Source organism: Aethalodelphis obliquidens, unplaced genomic scaffold, assembly GCF_003676395.1.
Source record: "Aethalodelphis obliquidens isolate GAN/ISIS:26980383/991018 unplaced genomic scaffold, ASM367639v1 scaffold113, whole genome shotgun sequence".
In the NCBI taxonomy this organism is placed as follows: domain Eukaryota; kingdom Metazoa; phylum Chordata; class Mammalia; order Artiodactyla; family Delphinidae; genus Aethalodelphis; species Aethalodelphis obliquidens.
Window position 1 is genome coordinate 1,263,038 of NW_020838057.1, and position 17,678 is coordinate 1,280,715.

At 43.7% G+C, this 17,678-nt stretch overlaps 1 protein-coding gene across 1 annotated transcript; it reads left to right on the top strand.

The window, feature by feature from the left end:
• Positions 1-9,066: 9,066 nt before the first annotated feature.
• On the top strand, positions 9,067-17,646 carry LOC113615257 (zinc finger protein 416-like). The gene is made up of 4 exons (XM_027097483.1): positions 9,067-9,315; positions 9,885-9,923; positions 10,350-10,476; positions 15,194-17,646. Exons 1-4 carry the CDS (start codon positions 9,283-9,285, stop codon positions 16,609-16,611), a joined length of 1,617 nt encoding a protein of 538 aa, XP_026953284.1. The 5' UTR covers positions 9,067-9,282; the 3' UTR covers positions 16,612-17,646.
• The last annotated feature ends 32 nt before the right edge of the window (positions 17,647-17,678 follow it).

Consider the following 17,678-nt stretch of genomic DNA (forward strand, 5'->3'; position numbering starts at 1 on the left):
TAAATCTCCAAATATTTTAATAGCATATATTAAATAAGTCATTTCTCCAAACTAATTCATCAACTTTTATCATGTATAAACTTCTCTAGACTTATCATATAAATAACTGCAAACACAGATAATTAACAAGCTCCTTGTTCTATTCTATTTTTTGGCTTTTGCCAGTAGCATCCTATAGTTATTATTATACTTTGTACATAGTAAGGCAAGTTCATTTTGTTAAACTGATTTTTTTGACAAAATTTGTGTTATTTTATTTATTTATTTATTTAAAATTAATTAATTAATTTTTATTTATTTATTTTGGCTGTGTTGGGTCTTCCTTGCTGCTCGTGGGCTTTCTCTAATTGCGGCAAGCGGGGGCTACTCTTCATTGCAGTGTGCGGGCTTCTCATTGCAGTGGTTTCTCTTGCTGCAGAGCATGGGCTCTAGGAGCGTGGGCTTCAGTAGTTGCAGCATGTGGGCTCAGTAGTTGTGGCACACGGTCCTTAGAGCACAGGCTCAGGAGTTGTGGCGCACGGGCTGAGTTGCTCCACGGCATGTAGGATCTTCCCGGACCAGGGCTCGAACCCATGTCTCCTGCATTGGCAGGTGGATTCTTAACCACTGCGCCACCAGGGAAGCCCCAGCATTAACTTTTGTAGTTATTTTTATATAATTTATAGACATTTCATTTATATGCGTCAATTTTTTTGGAGTTACTGCTGTACCAAAATTGTGCAGGAGCAGCTTCTTCAGGTGGAATCCTGTGACATCGGTGCTCAATTTCCTTGCTTCTCTTACATGGCAAATAGTTTCAGGATTATCTTGGAAAGCTGGTGTCCTAAATGTAATTAAGATATTTTTTCCTCTCCTCAAGACACTCTGTTTACTTATACTGGGTCTTATATTGAGTCCATAAACTGGGTACTAGAATTAGGCATTTTTGTAGGGTTGTCCAAATTTTCCAGAATTTTTTTCAATGGAAAGGGAAACGAAATACATATCAGTTTAAAATCTAATACTATACTAGTTACTATTGTTTTTATCAAATGTGGATTTTAAGTTTTATTAAAATTCTTTGGTTTTATATTTGCATTTATTTTGTCTCACATAAAAACTCTTTCCCATTTATTTTAAAATGTTTTATTCCAAAATACTCTACCAATGCATTATAGTAAAATATATAAACAATACCTAAGGTTTCTTTGTAGGTAGTTTTTATATATTTATTTATTCATTTATTTATTTATGGTTGTGTTGGGTCTTCGTTGCGGTGTGCGGGCTTCTAATTGCAGTGGCTTCTCTCATTGCAGACATGGTCTCTAGGCACATGGGCTTCAGTAGTTGCTGCACACAGGCTCAATAGTTGTGGCTCACGGGCTTAGTTGCTCCACAGCATGTGGGGTCTTTCCGGACCAGGGATCGACCCCGTGTCCCCTGCATTGGCAGGCGGATTCTCAACCACTGAGCCACCAGGGAAGCCCTGTAGGTAGTTTTGCCTCATATTTTCCCCTTAGGGATATACAGTCAAAATTCTGTATTTGCAATTCACTTGAAGTATTTCATTTACACATGGAGACCAACAACTGGATATTCAATCACTGTTTTTAACCTGTGTATTTAGTGGTTTTAAAACATTTACTTTGCTTTAATATAATTTAATAATTATGCGAAACACGTACACTTGTACAAATAAAACACTCTAACAAGTTTTTTCCTTAAAAGTCTAGCTTTAAATTCTGCCCGATCCTATACAAATATGTGTTCTATGCCTGTATTTTCATTCCTTCATATAATTGGAAAAACTCCAGCACACTCTGCACACAGTTTTGTAGCTGGCTTTTCAATGCATAATGCATCCAGGTCATAACTGTAGATCAGAGTGTAGAGATTCTCTTCACTCCGTTTACAAATGTAGAAAACTCTGTTGCACAGATGGACCATAATGCATTCACCCAGATCCCATAAATAGGCATTACATGTTTCCAAGTAGAACCAGAATCTTCAGGAGTAACCCCTGCACCCATAAACACATACTTAATGCTCATTTAAATTGAGAAAGTCTGTGTTACACTTAGCACTGGAAGTTACTGGGCATGGTAGTGATGGTAACATATTTCTTTTTTTTGGTTGAATTGCGAATTCCTCTGGCTCCAACTAAAATCAATGTCCCATAGATACTGATGTGATGGCTTCTTCAAAGTGGGAAATGGGAATTATCTTAGTCACTCAGATGGGAGTGGGAATCCTCGGGAACTCATTCCTCCTTTGTCTTTATAACTTCACTTTGCTCACTGGACACAAGGTCAGACCCACAGATTTGATTCTCAATCAACCAGTCCTAGCCAACTCCTTGGTGCTTTTCTCTAGAGGGATCCCTCATACAATGACAGCTTTTGGATCAAAATATTTCCTGAGTGAGGCTGGATGTAAATTTCTCTTCTATTTTCAAAGGGTGGCCAGAGGGACTTGTCTTAGCACTACTTCCATCCTCAGTGGCTTCCAAAGCATTAGGCTTTGCCCCAGTTTCTCTAAGTGGATGGAGCTCAGAATGAGATCACCAAAGTGCATTGCCTTCTGTTGCTTCCTTTGCTGGATCTTGCATTTTTTGGTAAATATCCTTATTCCTTTTCAAATGACTAATCCAAAACACAGTGAAAACTTTAGTACTAATATAAAAGTAAATTATGGATACTGTTCCTCACTGAATCCAGACAGGATTATAAGTTTTGTAGTTACAGCCATATTCTTCACAATAGACTTCATATGTTCAGGCCTCATGGTCTGGACTAGTGGCTCCATGGTCGTTTCCCTGTACAGGCACATGTATCAAGTCCAACACATTCATAGCAACAGCCATTCTTCCAGATATGCTGCTGAGGCCAGAGCCACATGTACCATCTTGATCCTTGTGAGCTCCTTTTTCTCCTTTTACTCACTGTCTTCTCTTTTGTCTATTTGGATGAGTTCATTTGTTATTCCAGACCAGTGGCTGGTGGATACCTCTATATTTTTGTCTTTATGTTTCCCAACATTCAGCCCCTTTCTGCTGATTTGCAGTGATACTCGTGTCACTCGTAAGGCAGTTTTTTTTTTAATCTTCTAGTCAAGGAAAACACTTTGGCCTCTCCTGTTGCGGAGCACAGGCTCCGGACGCACAGGCTCAGCGGCCATGGCTCACGGGCCCAGCCGCTCCGCTGCATGTGGGATCTTCCCGGACCGGGGCATGAACCCGTGTCCCCTGCATCAGCAGGCGGACTCTCAACCACTGCGCCACCAGGGAAGCCTGGAAAACACTTTTTGCTAATTTGGTTGTGACCACTTGATTCTATTCTCTACAGAAATTCAATTTTTTTCCTCATCTATTAATATTTGGTTGACTAATAATTTTCATATTCTTGATAGGAAAGTATATTCTATACAGATGGGAACAATTAGGTCCTAAAATTCATATTCCTATAAGAGATCTAATATTGTAGGTGAATATTTATACAATTAAACTAGCTGTTTTAGCTACATCAAAAAAAATTTCATGAAATTCTGAAATAGTCCAACAGAAAATTTTTTAATTTGGGAATTTGGACAAAAATCTGTCACTTTGCAGTTTTTGTTTTTGTTTTTTTTTACTTTGCAGTTTCTTGGTGTGTGTATATATACTAGTAAATTATAACAAGAAATTTGTGGGCTTCCCTGGTGGCGCAGTGGTTAAGAATCCGCCTGCCAATGCAGGGGACACGGGATCGAGCCCTGGTCCGGGAAGATCCTACATGCCGCAGAGCAACTAAGCCCGTGCGCCAGAACTACTGAGCCTGTGCTCTAGAGCCTGCGAGCCACAACTACTGAGCCCACGTGCCACAACTACTGAAGCCCGCGTGCCTAGAACCCATGCTCCACAACAAGAGAAGCCACCGCAATGGAGAGTAGCCCCGGTTCACCGCAACTAGAGAAAGCCCGCGCCCAGCAACGAATACCAAACACAGCCAAAAATAAATAAATAAAATAAATAAATTTATTTTTAAAAATTTGCCATTTCAATAATTTTCAAGTATACAATTCAGTGGCATTAAATATGGGCCCGAAAGTGCCTTCGGTTTTTAAAGTAAAAATAAAAGACACATTTTTCGTTTTCACCAAGAACTTTATTGAACAACGTATTCACCCTTTTGTTCCACTACCTTCTGCCATTTTTCAGGCAACTTCATAATTCCATCTTCTCAAAACTTTTAATCTTTTTGAGCAAAGACCTGTTCCATGTGCCTTTTACAGTCTTCCAAGGAACTGAAATTTTTTCCATTAAGAGAATTTTGTAAAGACCGAAATAAATGGAAACGCGAAGGTGCAATGTCTGTTGAATACAGCGGACGAATCAGAACTTCCCAGCCAAGCTGTAACAGTTTTTTCCTGGTCATCAAAGAAACATGCAGTCTTGTGGTACCCTGATGGAAGATTATGCGTTTCCTGTTGGCTAATTCTGGGCGCTTTTCATCGAGTGCTGCTTTCAGTTTGTCTAATTTGGAGCAGTACTTGTTGGAATTAATCGTTTGGTTTTCCGGAAGGAGCTCATAATAGAGGACTCCCTTCCAATCCCTCCATATACACAACATCACCTTCTTTGGATGAAGACCAGCCTTTGGTGTGATTGGTGGTAGTTCATTTCGCTTGCCCCATGATCTCTTCCATTCCACATTATTGTACAGTATCACTTTTCATCGCCCGTCACAATTTGTTTTAAAAATGGAACATTTTCATTATGCTTCAGTAGAGAATCACATGTGGAAATATGGTCAAGAAGGTTTTTTTGCTTAACTTATGTGGAACCCAAACATCAAAGCGATGAACATAACCAAGCTGGTGCAAATTATTTTCAACGCTTGATTTGGATATTTTGAGTATGTTGGCTATCTCCTGTGTGGTATAACGTTGATTGTTCTCAGTTAATGTCTTAATTGATCGCTATCAACTTCAACTTGTCTACATGACCGTGGAGCATTGTCCAGCAAGAAATCTCCAGCATGAAATTTTGCAAACCACTTTTTGTTTTTTTAAAGAGGATGTTGGGGGTAGGAGTTTATTAATTAATTAATTTACTTTTTTTTTTTTACTGTGTTGCGTCTTCGTTTCTGCGCGAGGGCTTTCTCTAGTTGTGGCAAGCGGGGGCCACTCTTCATCGCGGTGCGTGGACCCCTCACTATCGCGGCTTCTCCTGTTGCGGAGCACAGTCTCCAGACGCGCAGGCTCAGTAGTTGTGGCTCACAGGCCCAGTTGCTCCGCGGTATGTGGGATCCTCCCAGACCAGGGCTTGAACCCGTGTCCCCCGCACTAGCAGGCAAACTCTCAACTACTGCGCCACCAGGGAAGCCCCTGCAAACCACTTTTGACATGTTCAATCAGTCACAGCACCTTCTCCATACAATGCACAAATCTTTTTCTGCATTTCAGTTGTGTTTTTACCTTTCTTGAAATAATAAAGTATAATATACCAAAAGGTTGCCTTTTTTCTTCCATGTTCAATATTCAAATGGCTACACAAAAATTCACCAATTTCGATAAGTCTTTTTTAAAATGCATACTGATATGACAACTGTCACATAAGATCTAACAACATTGTTTCAAATGAAGTTAAAGACAACTAAGTGCTACTATAGCCATCTTACAGAAAAAAAAACCGAAATTTTTAGCCCACCGATTATTTTCAATATTTTGCTTCTACCACCCCTAGCTTAAAAAAAAAAATCAAACCAAATGGAAAATGTGTATCCATTGAGAAATAATCCCCCATTCCCCTCTCCATCCAGCCCCTGGAAACCTCTAATCTACTTTCAGTCTGTACAAGCTTTTCTATTCTAGATATTCCTTACAAGTGGAATCGTACAATATTTTTCCTTTCATGTCTGGCTTTAATTGTTTGGCATGTTTTGAAGGTTCATCATATTGTGGCATGTATCAGAACTTTATTCCTTTTCATGACTGAATAATATTCCAATGTATGAATGTACCACATTTAAAACTCTATTCATGAGTTAATGGACACTTCAGTTGTTACCACCTTTTGGCTATCGTGAATAATGTTGCTATGAAAATTGTTGCACACGAATGTGTTTGAGTCCCTGCTTTCAATTCTTTCAGGTTTCCCAAGAAGTGGAATTGCTGAGTCCAGTGGCATTTCTGTATTAAGTTTTTGAGGAGCTGCTAAACCAGTTTTCATATTATTAAACTGTTTTCCACATTGCAGCATTTTACATTCCCATCAGCAATGTGCGAGTGTTCCAATTTCTCCACAGCCTCATCCATACTTGTTATTTCCCCTTTTCTCCCCATAGTCATCCTGGTAGATGTAGACTGGTATCTCACGGTTTTGATTAGAATTTCCCACGTGTATAATGATGTTGACATTTTACTGAAAAACAGGAGTATTTTACTCCTGTTTTTATTGATCCTTTATTTTACAGTAATTTACTCCTGTTTTTCATGATCCTTTTCCTCCATTTTCCCCTCTCTTCTGGCCTCCCATCAGTGAACAAACATGGACTGATACCTACTTTCTTAACGGGAAAACTCCCTTTCGCCCACCACTTCCTTAAAGCTTTATCTGTTCCATTTTCTGAGGCTCCCTGGCTCCTCTTCCCCCGTGCCCATCCCAGTCGCACTTGCAGCCCACATGTAAAATTCCTTTCCTCATAGTGCCTCTTCTATTCCCCAAATAAGTCAGGGAAAGCCATTTTTCTTTCTGTGAGTAAACTGCGCATAGCAAAACTGATTGCAACAGGATGTAGACATATCCTATTAGGAACAGATGTAGTATATAATATGACTTGAGCCTGTCATTTTGGGATTTTCCTCCCCTCTTATTCAGCTCAAAAAATAATTTCCCTAACTCCAGTAAGTCTCTTTCTAGAAGGGGCTCCTACTCAAATCATATTTCTTCCAGCCTTTAAATTATTTGGAAGTTTCATGCTGTACTATGTGGATTTCCATGCAGTCAAAGCTCAGGGCAGAGGAGGAGGATTGAATTCCTGTGTGGACCTGACCGAAAATGGTATGTGAGCAATGAAGATGCCTGAGAAATCTGCATGGGTCACCAAGGTGTCTGGAAGAAAGCTAAACTGTGCCTGTTCAGCGTGAGACTTCACAGGGATGCACAAAGAACTGCGGCTAGGGCTGAGAACCGGCCGGAGATTGCACAGGCTGCACAGCGCCGGTGATATTAGAATCCTGACCGACCAGAGTGGGGATACCTCCCTGAACAACTTAGGTGGTCAGTGGAGACCCCAGAAAGGCTTCACCTAGGAGTAACAGGGTGCCCTAATATATATGCTCCTACCCTGGTCAGGCAGCATTGCAGCAGCTGGTGGAGGGGCAAGGAGGGAATGAGAGCAGCAACGATCCCTTAGCTGCCTGCATTTAGGCTTTGACGGTGTCCTACCTCCCCATAGGGGTTTCCTAGTCTAGGAATTCTCTTCAAGTAATTTACAACCCTCTCTTTTAATAACGGGATGAGTTATGCTTCAGCAGAATCGCGCATTGAATTGTGTCGCTTTTCCAGACACCCCGACTCTGGGAAGACGTGCAGGTGTGGGCGGTGGGGAAACCACTGCCAGCCTACCCCATCCGCAGCAGGGCCTCCCTCAGAAGGACCCTGGCCCAAGCGCAGGCTGGTCTAGGGTCCTCCCTGTGCTCCACGCTGGAGGGGGGGGGTGTGGTTCTGTGACAATCTCTCCCTTCTCCCGTGTTCCAAGGGAACGCCGTTAGTTCTTTTCCTCCAGGAACAGATGCACTTCAAGGCAGCGAAGCCATGTGTGATCTGAGGTCGCATCTTGGAGAGGACAATGAGACCTAGGCACAGTGGGTGTGGCAGAAGGGACAGGCTGCAACTCCGGACCCTACAGTGCCCGCTGGTTGCGGGCTCACAGTGACTCAGGCAGAGAGGAGGGGGGCGCGGGAGCCGGAGGAGACATCCAGGGAGAGTGGGCACCTCCTCTCTGCCTGAGTCACTGAGCCCGCTGGCTGCGGGCTCACAGTGACTCAGGCAGAGAGGAGGGGGGTGCGGGAGCCGGAGGAGACATCCAGGGAGAGTGGGCACCTCCGTGGACGTCTTTAATGGCACTCCCCTTGGGGTTGAGTCTCCATTCCTGGCCGCAGAGTCTGCGGTCCCCCCTTTTCACCTAAGGGCCGAATCCCAACTTTCACACGCAGCCGCCAGGGGGCGCCGGCCGGTCCAGGAGAGATGCAGGCTACGAGTTGCCCTGGGGCCTTTCCCCGGGGGAGAGCAGGGAGCTGCAGGGACGCTCAGACCTCCAGACCCCGCGGAGGTTCCCGGGTTCACCAGAGTCCTCCTGGGAAGGGTCAACCTGGAGCCCCCAGACGGTCTCCCCCGGCCCCTCTGGGATTCAGGCACGAGGTCTCTACTGCTGGTCCCAGGATGAAGGTCCTCACCCCTCCCCCTACAGAGGTCAAGCGCACACCCCTGTTGCCAGCGACAAGTCCGCGCTGCTCTCCGGAAGCCGAGTCCCCGCCTGACGCCCTCGAGGCAGAGTCTCAAATTTTCGCCTACAAAGTCAACTCCCGACATTTCCAGGCGACACCCCAGGAGGCGCAGCCAAACCTGCCAACCCTGATCTGGTCAGATCACAAGCCCGTTTTGCGGTCAGGGGTCGGAGAGGGGTGGGAGCGGCTCTCACACAAGGGAGGGAACTCAGGACTTTTCGCAAAGGGTGCTGACTGTGTCTTCCCCCAACCCCCGCGCCGGGGAAGAACTCCCATGTAGCCCGCGACAACCCGGGTCAGCGTAGGTGTTCCCATGTGGGGTCGAAGCGTCGCCGACCCCTCATCCGATCACTTTCCGGGCAACCTCCGTACAGGCCCCAGGGTAGACCGACGCCCGGGCCATAGAGCCCTAACATGGCCTCCGGGACTCCGCGATCTCGGTGTGGGCTCCCTCCTCTGTGGCTGGTGGGGCCATGGGAACTACGCTACCCACAATGCCGGAGGCCGAGGGCCAAGACTAGCAGCCAATGAACGCCCGAAAGCAGGGCGTTTTCTCGTTCGGACCAGAGGATGTGGGTGGGACTTCTGGCGCCGCTGTTGTGGCAGTCACTATGGCTGCTCCAGTGTCCAACAGCGATACGGGTACTTTAGGAGAGCGGAGTCAGGATCGGGGTGACCAGAGCGAGGAGGCTTTAGAGGAGAGGTTGTCCCCACTGCACAGCGGCGAGTCTGCAGAGCCGCGGCGGTAGATGACGATTGTACACGAGTTCCGTCTCTGTCGCCCACCACCTAAGACCCCGCTCCTCCCAGATTCCGATGGCGGCGGCCGCGCCGAGGGACCCGCCTCAGGTAAACGCTCGTCCTACTGGCCCTGACCGCCCTCACCCCACCAGACACTAAAGACCCAAGTGCGGGGCGCCTGCTCATGTCTATGCAGTATAGATCTCTGTGTCCAGAAGAGTGAGTATCTCATGGGTGGAGTCCCCATATCTAAAAAACAGTGTGATGAGATGTTGGGAGAGTGTTACAGGCAGAGGGACCGGTTTATGTAAAGTTGTGGAGGGGCGATTGAGCCAGAATCATTCCCACTTGGGATGGCAAGTTGAGGAGTTTTAATCTCAGGACGGTATGGAGGGTTGTGAATAGAAGAGGCACATGGTGTGAGTTAGGCTTTTCAAATTTTCCAGAAGTTGCTCAGAGTAAGAACAGACTGGAAAGGGGATGAAAACACTGAGCCACAGGGCGGTTGGGTTTTTATCCAAGATCATACAGTTGTAAGAGCACGAAGAACAGAGACTCAGAGATAATGCAGTCATCCCAGGTCACCTTGCTCCAGGGCTGGACAGGGGTACAGGGAGACCTGAGCCTACTGAGCCTGCCATGATTACATCCCTCTAATGACCTCCCTCTTCCTACAGACTCCCATGACTACAGAAGTGCTTATGGACTGTACAAAGGTGAGTGGAGGATATTCCAGGCCTTCAATGGTCCTGACCCACCCTTTGTCTCTGGGATTGTGTCCTGGGATTTTTCCAGTCCATGGACCTAGAGACCCTGAAGAAACCCTAAGCCCACATTTGGTTGTCTCTGGGAGGCACAATTTGGGACTCCAGGGGAATTACCTGACAAGAGGACATATGCCCTAATGCCAGGCTCAGAGTTTAGATGGCGTCTCCCTGCCCACGTGCTTTTTGTTGGTGTGGGCAGACACAGTGATCTTGATACCATGAGAAGAGAGCAGGTATCTGAGGCTCCAGGGCCTGATATTTTCTCTAAGGTGGGAACACTGGAAGGAGGATGAGCAGGGGATGGATGTCTGGGTGAAGGAACTTGGGTCCTAGAAGAGAAGTTGATCATGGAATTATCTGTCCTCATCCTGGCAGGGCTGTGTGACCTTTGAGGACGTGGCCATTTACTTCTTGCAGGAGGAGTGGGGGCTCCTTGATGAGGCTCAGAGACGCCTGTACCACAAGGTGATGCTGGAGAACTTTTTACTTACAGCCTCAATGGGTAAGGCCCTCACCCAAGGGTCCTGGTCGCTATCTTACCTTCTGTCCCCCAGAGGCAGCTCTGCCCTTTCCACAGACAGACCATGGGCTCTGCTAACTTCCCCATTTTCTTGGCATATGTGTTGTGGGTACCAGTGCTGAGCTGTGTGCACTGCCCGCCCCAAGTAGTTCTAAATCCTGTTGCACCAAGCTTGCAGGGAAGGATCTCGGATTTAGGAGTCTTGCAGTCAGCCTAAAACAAAGCATCTCACCTTGTTTGCCCTCACTCTGGCAGAATGAATGTGTCCAGATCCATGACACCTGGTGTCCCGAGTTCTGATTGAGTCGGTAATTTTAATAATATTTATAATTAGTATTTAACAATATGTATATATGATATATAATTTTTACTGATGTTAGATATGGGGTCCTGATGGATGGGACCACAATATTATAGTAATCCACCATGAGGCACCTTTAATTTTTCCAGATTTAAGGACAGACATAATTGGGCTTTAGAATGGAAAAACAGTGGGGATAATCACCCCTTCATTTATTAGATTTTCTATAGTAAGTTTTAATCCTTGAAGGCCCTGTTTTAACATACATTGGGCTATATTACCTATTTTAACTGGGTGGCCTGTGAGGTACCATTTTATTAAGCCAATTTGTGTCAAAGACTTATGTTAATTTAAAATTATTATTCAGCATGTTAGAGCAGCTGTGCCCAATATGGGATAGTTTTGGGTGCTATGACATTGGAAAATTTAAGAAAGGCTACAGTTCAAGTGAGACATACCTATTTTTCTCTGTTTTGTATTTAGTTACATTCCTAAGAGTATACAGTTATGGTGTGTAAAAATAGTGTAATCCTGGGACTTCCCTGACTGTCCTGTGGTTAAGACTCTGTCCTTCCACTGCAGGGGGTGTGGGTTTGATCCCTGGTCGGGGAATTAAGATCCTGCATGCTGTGTGGCCAAAAAAGTAGTGGAATCCTCACATATAATTTGAGCCCCACTAATAATTACGTTTACGAAGTTTGACCATTGGTCCCTTTTAGTAAATGTTAAAAGTTATTTATTTATTTATATTTAAACCATTATACTTAAACCATTGTACTAAGGAATGATTGACATTTAAAAAGGTGTACACATTTCCTGGATACAACTCAATAAGTTTGGGAATAAGTATACATCCTTGAAACCATCACCACCATCAAGACCATAAACATACATATCCACTGCCTCCCACCCCTTTATTATTATTATCATCATTATTAATTGGTGTGTGTGTGTGTGTGTGTGTGTGTGTGTGTGTGTGTGTGTGTGATAAGAACACTTAGGTTGCTTCCATATCTTAACTATTGTAAATAATGCTGCAATGAACAGAGGGGTGCATATATCTTTTCAAATTAGTGTTTTTGTTTTGTTCAGATAAGTACCCAGAAGTGGAATTGCTGGATTGTATGGTAGTTCTATTTTTAATTTTTTGAGGAGTCCCCATATTGTTTTCCATAGTGGCTGCAACAATTTACATTCCCACCAATAGTGCATAAGCGTTCCCTTTTCTCCACAGCCTCACCAGCACTTGTTATTTGTTGTCTTGGTAACAGCCATTCTGAGAGGTGTGAGGTGATACCTCATGTGGTTTGATTTGCATTTCCTTGATGGTTAGTGATGTTGAACATTGTTTCATGTGTCTGTTGGCCATCTGTATGTCTTCTTTGGAAAAAAGTCCATTCACATCCTCTGCTCATTTTTTAATTGGGCTGTTTGTTTGTTTTCTTTGATATTGAGTTTACATGTAAGTTTTTTGGGGTTTTTTTACATGTAAGTTTTTAATCCATTTTGAGTTGTTTTTGTGTATGGTGTAAGGTAAGGGTCCAATTTCATTCTTTTGCATGTAGATATCCAGTTTTCCCAGCACCACTTATTGAACAGGCTACCCTTTTCTAGTTTGTATTCTTGGCCCCCTTCGCAAACATTAGTTGACCATATATGCAGAGGGTTATTTCTGTGCTCTCTATTCTGTTCCATTGTTCTATGTGTCTGTTTTTATGCCAGTACTATACTATTTTGATTACTGTAGCTTTGTAATATATATAATTTGAAATCAAGAAGTGTGACGGGGCTTCCCTTGTGGCGCAGTTGTTGAGAGTCCGCCTGCCGATGCAGGGGACATGGGTTCATGCCCCGGCCCGGGAAGATCTCACATGCCACGGAGCGGCTGGGCCCGTGAGCCATGGCTGCTGAGCCTGTGCGTCCAGAGCCTGTACGCCACAACAGTGAGAGACCCGTGTAGAGCAAAAAAAAAAAGAAAAAGAAGTGTGATGCCTCTATGTTTGTTCTTCTTGCTTAAGAATGCCTTGGCTATTCAGGGTCTTTTGTGGTTCCATATGAATTTTAGGATTTTTTTTTCTACTTCAGTGAAAAATGCCATTGGCATTTTGAAAAGGGTTGCATTGAGTCTGTAGATAGCTTTGGGTAGTATATTTAAGAATATTAATTTTTCCAATCCATGAAGAGAAGACCTCTTGCCATTTAGTTCTGTCTTTAATATTTTTTATCAATGTTTTATAGTTTTCAGTATAAAGATCCTTTCACCTCCATGTTTAAATCTCTTCCTAAGGGTGTTTTTTGTTTTGTCTTTTTATCATCATAAAAGGAATTGGTTCTTAGTTTCTTTTTTTTTTTTTTCTTTTTTTTTTTTTGCGGTACACAGGCCTCTCACTGTTGTGGCCTCTCCCATTGCGAAGCACAGGCTCCGGACGCGCAGGCTCAGCAGCTATCTGATTTTTATCCTTCTTTCTATTAATGTGGTATATCACATTTATTGTGTTTGCTGAAATGTCTTTGCATCCCAAAGGTAAATCCCAGTTGAACATGCTGTATGATACTTTTTTTAAAAAAATAAATTTATTTATTTATTTATTTTTGGCTGTCTAGGGTCTTTGTTGCTTTGCATTGGCTTTCTCTAGTTGCGGTGAGCAGGGGTTACTCTTCGTTGTAGTGCATGGGCTTCTCATTGTTGTGGTTTCTCTTGTTGTGGAGCACGGGCTCTAGGCACGCAGGTTTCAGTAGTTGTGGCACATGGGCTCAGTAGTTGTGGCTTGTGGTCTCTACAGCTCAGGCTCAGTAGTTGTGACACACGGGCTTAGTTGCTTTGTGGCATGTGGGATCTTCCCGGGCCAGGGCTCTAATCCATGTCCCTTGCATTGGCAGGCAGATTCTTAACCACTGCATCATCAGGAAAGCCCTGTATGATACTTTTAATGTGCTGTTGAATTTGGTTTACTGTATTTTGCTGAGGATTTTTGCATCTATGTTCATCAGGGATATTGGCCTTTGATTTTCTTGTGTTGTAGTGTTCTTATCTGACTTTGGTGTAAGGGTGATACTGGCTTTGTAAAATGAGTTTTGTTGTGTTCCCTCCTCTTCAGTTTTTTTGAGGATTAGTATTAAATGTTTCATAGAATTTACCAGTGAAACCATCAAACACTGGGATTTTCTTTTGGGGGAGGTTTATTATTACTGATCCAATATCCTTACTCATTATTGGTCTTCTCTGATTTTCTATTTCTTCAAAATTAAATCTTGGTAGGTTGTATATTTCTAGGAATGTATCCATTTCTTCTAGGTTATCCAATTTGTTGGTGTATAATTATTCATAGTAGTGTCTTATGATCCTCGTATTTCTGTGGGATCAATGGTAATGTTTCCTCTTTCATTTATAATTTTATTTATTTGAGTCCTCTCTTTTTTTTCTTAGTCTAAGAGGTTTGTCAATTTTATCTTTTTCAAAAAATCTTAGTTTTGATCTTTTCTATTGTTTTTCTAGTCTCTATTTTGTTTATTTCCACTTTTATCTTTACTGTTTCCCTCCTTCTGATAACATTGTGCTTAGTTTGTTCTTTTTCTAGTCTTTGAAGTGTGAAGATAGTGTGTTTACAATCTTTCTTTTTTTCTTAGTGTAGATATGTATCTGCTATAAAACCTTCCCCTTTTAGAACTGCTTTTGCTGGGTCCCGTAAGTTTTGGTATTTTGTGTTTCCATTTTCATTTGTCTCAATATATTTTTTGATTTCCCTTTTGATTTCATCTTTAATTCATTGGTTGTTCAAGAGTGTGTTATTTAATTTCCACATATTTGTGAATCTTCCCATTCTCCTCCTGTCATTATTTTCTATGTTTATCTTATTTTGGTCAGAAAAGATATTTGATATGATTTCAGTTTTCTTAAATTGGTTAAGACTTGTTTTGTAGCCTACCATATGATCTATCCTGGAGAATTTTCCCTGCACTGTTGAGTAGTGTGTGTTCTGTATTTGATGAAATGTTCTATATATGTCTGTTAGATACATTTGGTTTATAGTGTTCAAGTCCACTCTTTCCCTGGCCGTGAAGGTTTTTTGTTTTTTGGGGGGTTTTTTTTGGCGGTACGCGGGCCTCTCACTGTCGTGGCCTCTCCCATTGCAGAGCACAGGCTCTAGATGCGCAGGCTTAGCGGCCATGGCTCATGGGCCCAGCCGCTCTGTGGCATGGGGGATCTTCCCGGACTGGGACACGAACCCGTGTCCCCCGCATTGGCAGGCAGACTCTCAACCACTGCGCCACTAGTGAAGCCCATGAAGGTTTTTTAAGATGTCAAAACATCATATTATACAGAAAGCTTATAAAAGAACATGATTAATACTCTCCCATCATAATCAGCATGATTCACAAATATTTCTCTTTTTTCAGTTTGTTTGCATGGAACAGAGAAGAAAGAGACACGTTCTGGGCAAAATGTTTCCCTAGAAGTTTTGTCACAGGTCAGGACTCCAAAGGTAGGTCTAATCAGCCAGAAGGCTCACCCCGGTGAGAAATGTGTCCTAATCCTGAAAGACATTTTGCACTTGGCTTACCTACTTGGGCAGAAACCATACTTGACTGGGGCATGTGCAAACCTACGACAGCTTCAGAAGCATTTCAGTGCAAATAAAAGTGACATGGATAGGGCATCATTTGTAAAGAGTTGCATATTCCATGTGTCAGGGCATCCCTTCACCTGTAGGAAGGTTGGAAAGGACTTCCCAGCTACTTTGGGTCTTCTCCAGCACCAGATCACTCCCACTTGTGAGAAACTCAACAAAATCACCAAGTGTGGGGAGACCTTTCATGGTAGGAAAAGTCATTACAAGTTGTGTGAATGTGGGAAGGCTTCCAGCTACAAACAGAGTCTTGTTTACCACCCAAGTGTCCCTACTAGGAAAAGGGTTTATGAGTCTAGCAAATATGGGAAAGCCTTGCGCTGTAAGTACTCACTTGTTCAGCTCCAGAGAGTCCACACTGGAGAAAGGCCTTACGAGTGCAGTGAATGTGGAAAATCGTTTAGGCAAAGAGCCACCCTCATTATACACCAGAGAGTTCACACTGGAGAAAGGCCTTATAAATGTGGCGAGTGTGGAAAATCCTTTAGTCAGTGCTCCAATCTTATTGAACACTACAGAATTCACAGTGGAGAAAGGCCTTATGGGTGTGAGGAATGTGGAAAGGCCTTTGGGTGCAAATCCAATCTTGTTCGGCACCAGAGAACCCACACTGGAGAAAAGCCTTATGAGTGCAGTGAATGTGGGAAATTCTTTAGACAAGGCTTCACGCTTGTTCAACACCGGAGAATTCACACCACAGCAAGGCCTTTTGTGTGTGTCCAGTGTGGGAAATCCTTTAGCCAAAGAGCCACTCTCATTAGACACCAGAGAGTTCACACTAGTGAAAGGCCTTATGAGTGTGGGGCATGTGGGAAAGCCTTTGGATCCAAATCCAAACTCGATTGGCACAACAGAAGTCACACTGGAGAAAGGCCTTATGAGTGTGGTGAATGTGGGAAGTCTTTCAGACAAAGCTACAGCCTCGTTGAACACCAGCGAATTCATAGTAGAACAAGACCCTTTGAGTGTGGCCAGTGTGGGAAGTCCTTTAGCAGAAGAGCCATCTTCACTAAACACCAGAGAATTCACACTGGAGAAAGGCCTTATAAATGTGGCGAGTGTGGGAAATCCTTTAGTAGAAGCACCAGCCTTATTCAGCACTACAGTATTCACACTGGGGCAAGGCCTTATGAGTGTGGGCAGTGTGGAAAATCCTTCAGGCAAAAGTCTGTCCTTATTCAACACTAGGTAGTTCACACTGGAGAAAGGCCTTATGAATGTGGCGAATGTTGGAAATCCTTTAGCCAGCGCTCCAGCCTCAATCTCCACCGAAAATTTCACACCAGGGAGAGGCCCCATGAACACAGGAAGTATGGGAAATACTTTACTCCAAACAGCTAACATTGTTTAGTACCAGGAAGTCCACACTCTGAGAAAGGCCTTAGACCTCAAGGAATTGCTGTCTCCTCATTCATTATAATAGCACTAGACAGCTTCTGTGAGGGAGCCGCCTGCCTTGAAATTGAACCTCATACCTCCCACTTTCCAGAGGGGTGATATTCCCAATGAGTTCCAGGGACCTGTGAAGCTTACAGGAGCTACAGTCCATGTTCTAAACTCCCCAGGGCCCTTGTCAGAGTTACATCTCTGACATTTTCTCTGGTAGAACCCACCTCACCTCTCCTGCCTTGCACAGTATTTCATTGGTCACCCTGATGTGCTAACACACAAGGCAGATGTCTGTGCTCTCTCCTTTTCCCTGGAGGAAATCTTGAGTAGTCTGTGCCCTTACATTTTCCTATTTCCAGTTGATTAAGTATGAGTCTGACCCTTCATCAAAATTGTTGGTTTCACATGACATTTGTGGTTGATATTCCTGCCTCAAAGTCACCAACTGGTAATTGCCTTGCCCCCTCCCCCCACCATTGCTCTGGTTTGTGCAGCAATAAAGGTCTTATTGTTTAATCTACCTTTAATCATGGGGGTTGTATTCACTGTGGGGGGTGGGTGGAAAACAGAATTGGCCTGTTTGTATGAAGGGATGGGTCCTCAGCCTCTTGTGCCTCAGCAGGGACAGTATAATGACAGGAGAATAGTTTTCATTCCAGTTTTAGCCTAATTTGCATTGCTCCCCAAGACCTCCTAGGAACTAAAATAATGCTTTGTGGTCCTAATTTGGGACCTGGCAGTCTACATATTGTATGACCACAGGTTACCTTGAGGAGGGGTCACTTATTTTGGCAAGCTCCAGGGCCTTTGGGACTGCCATGACTTTGTCTCATATTCCCAGAGGGTGTCCTATAATGCCCAGTACT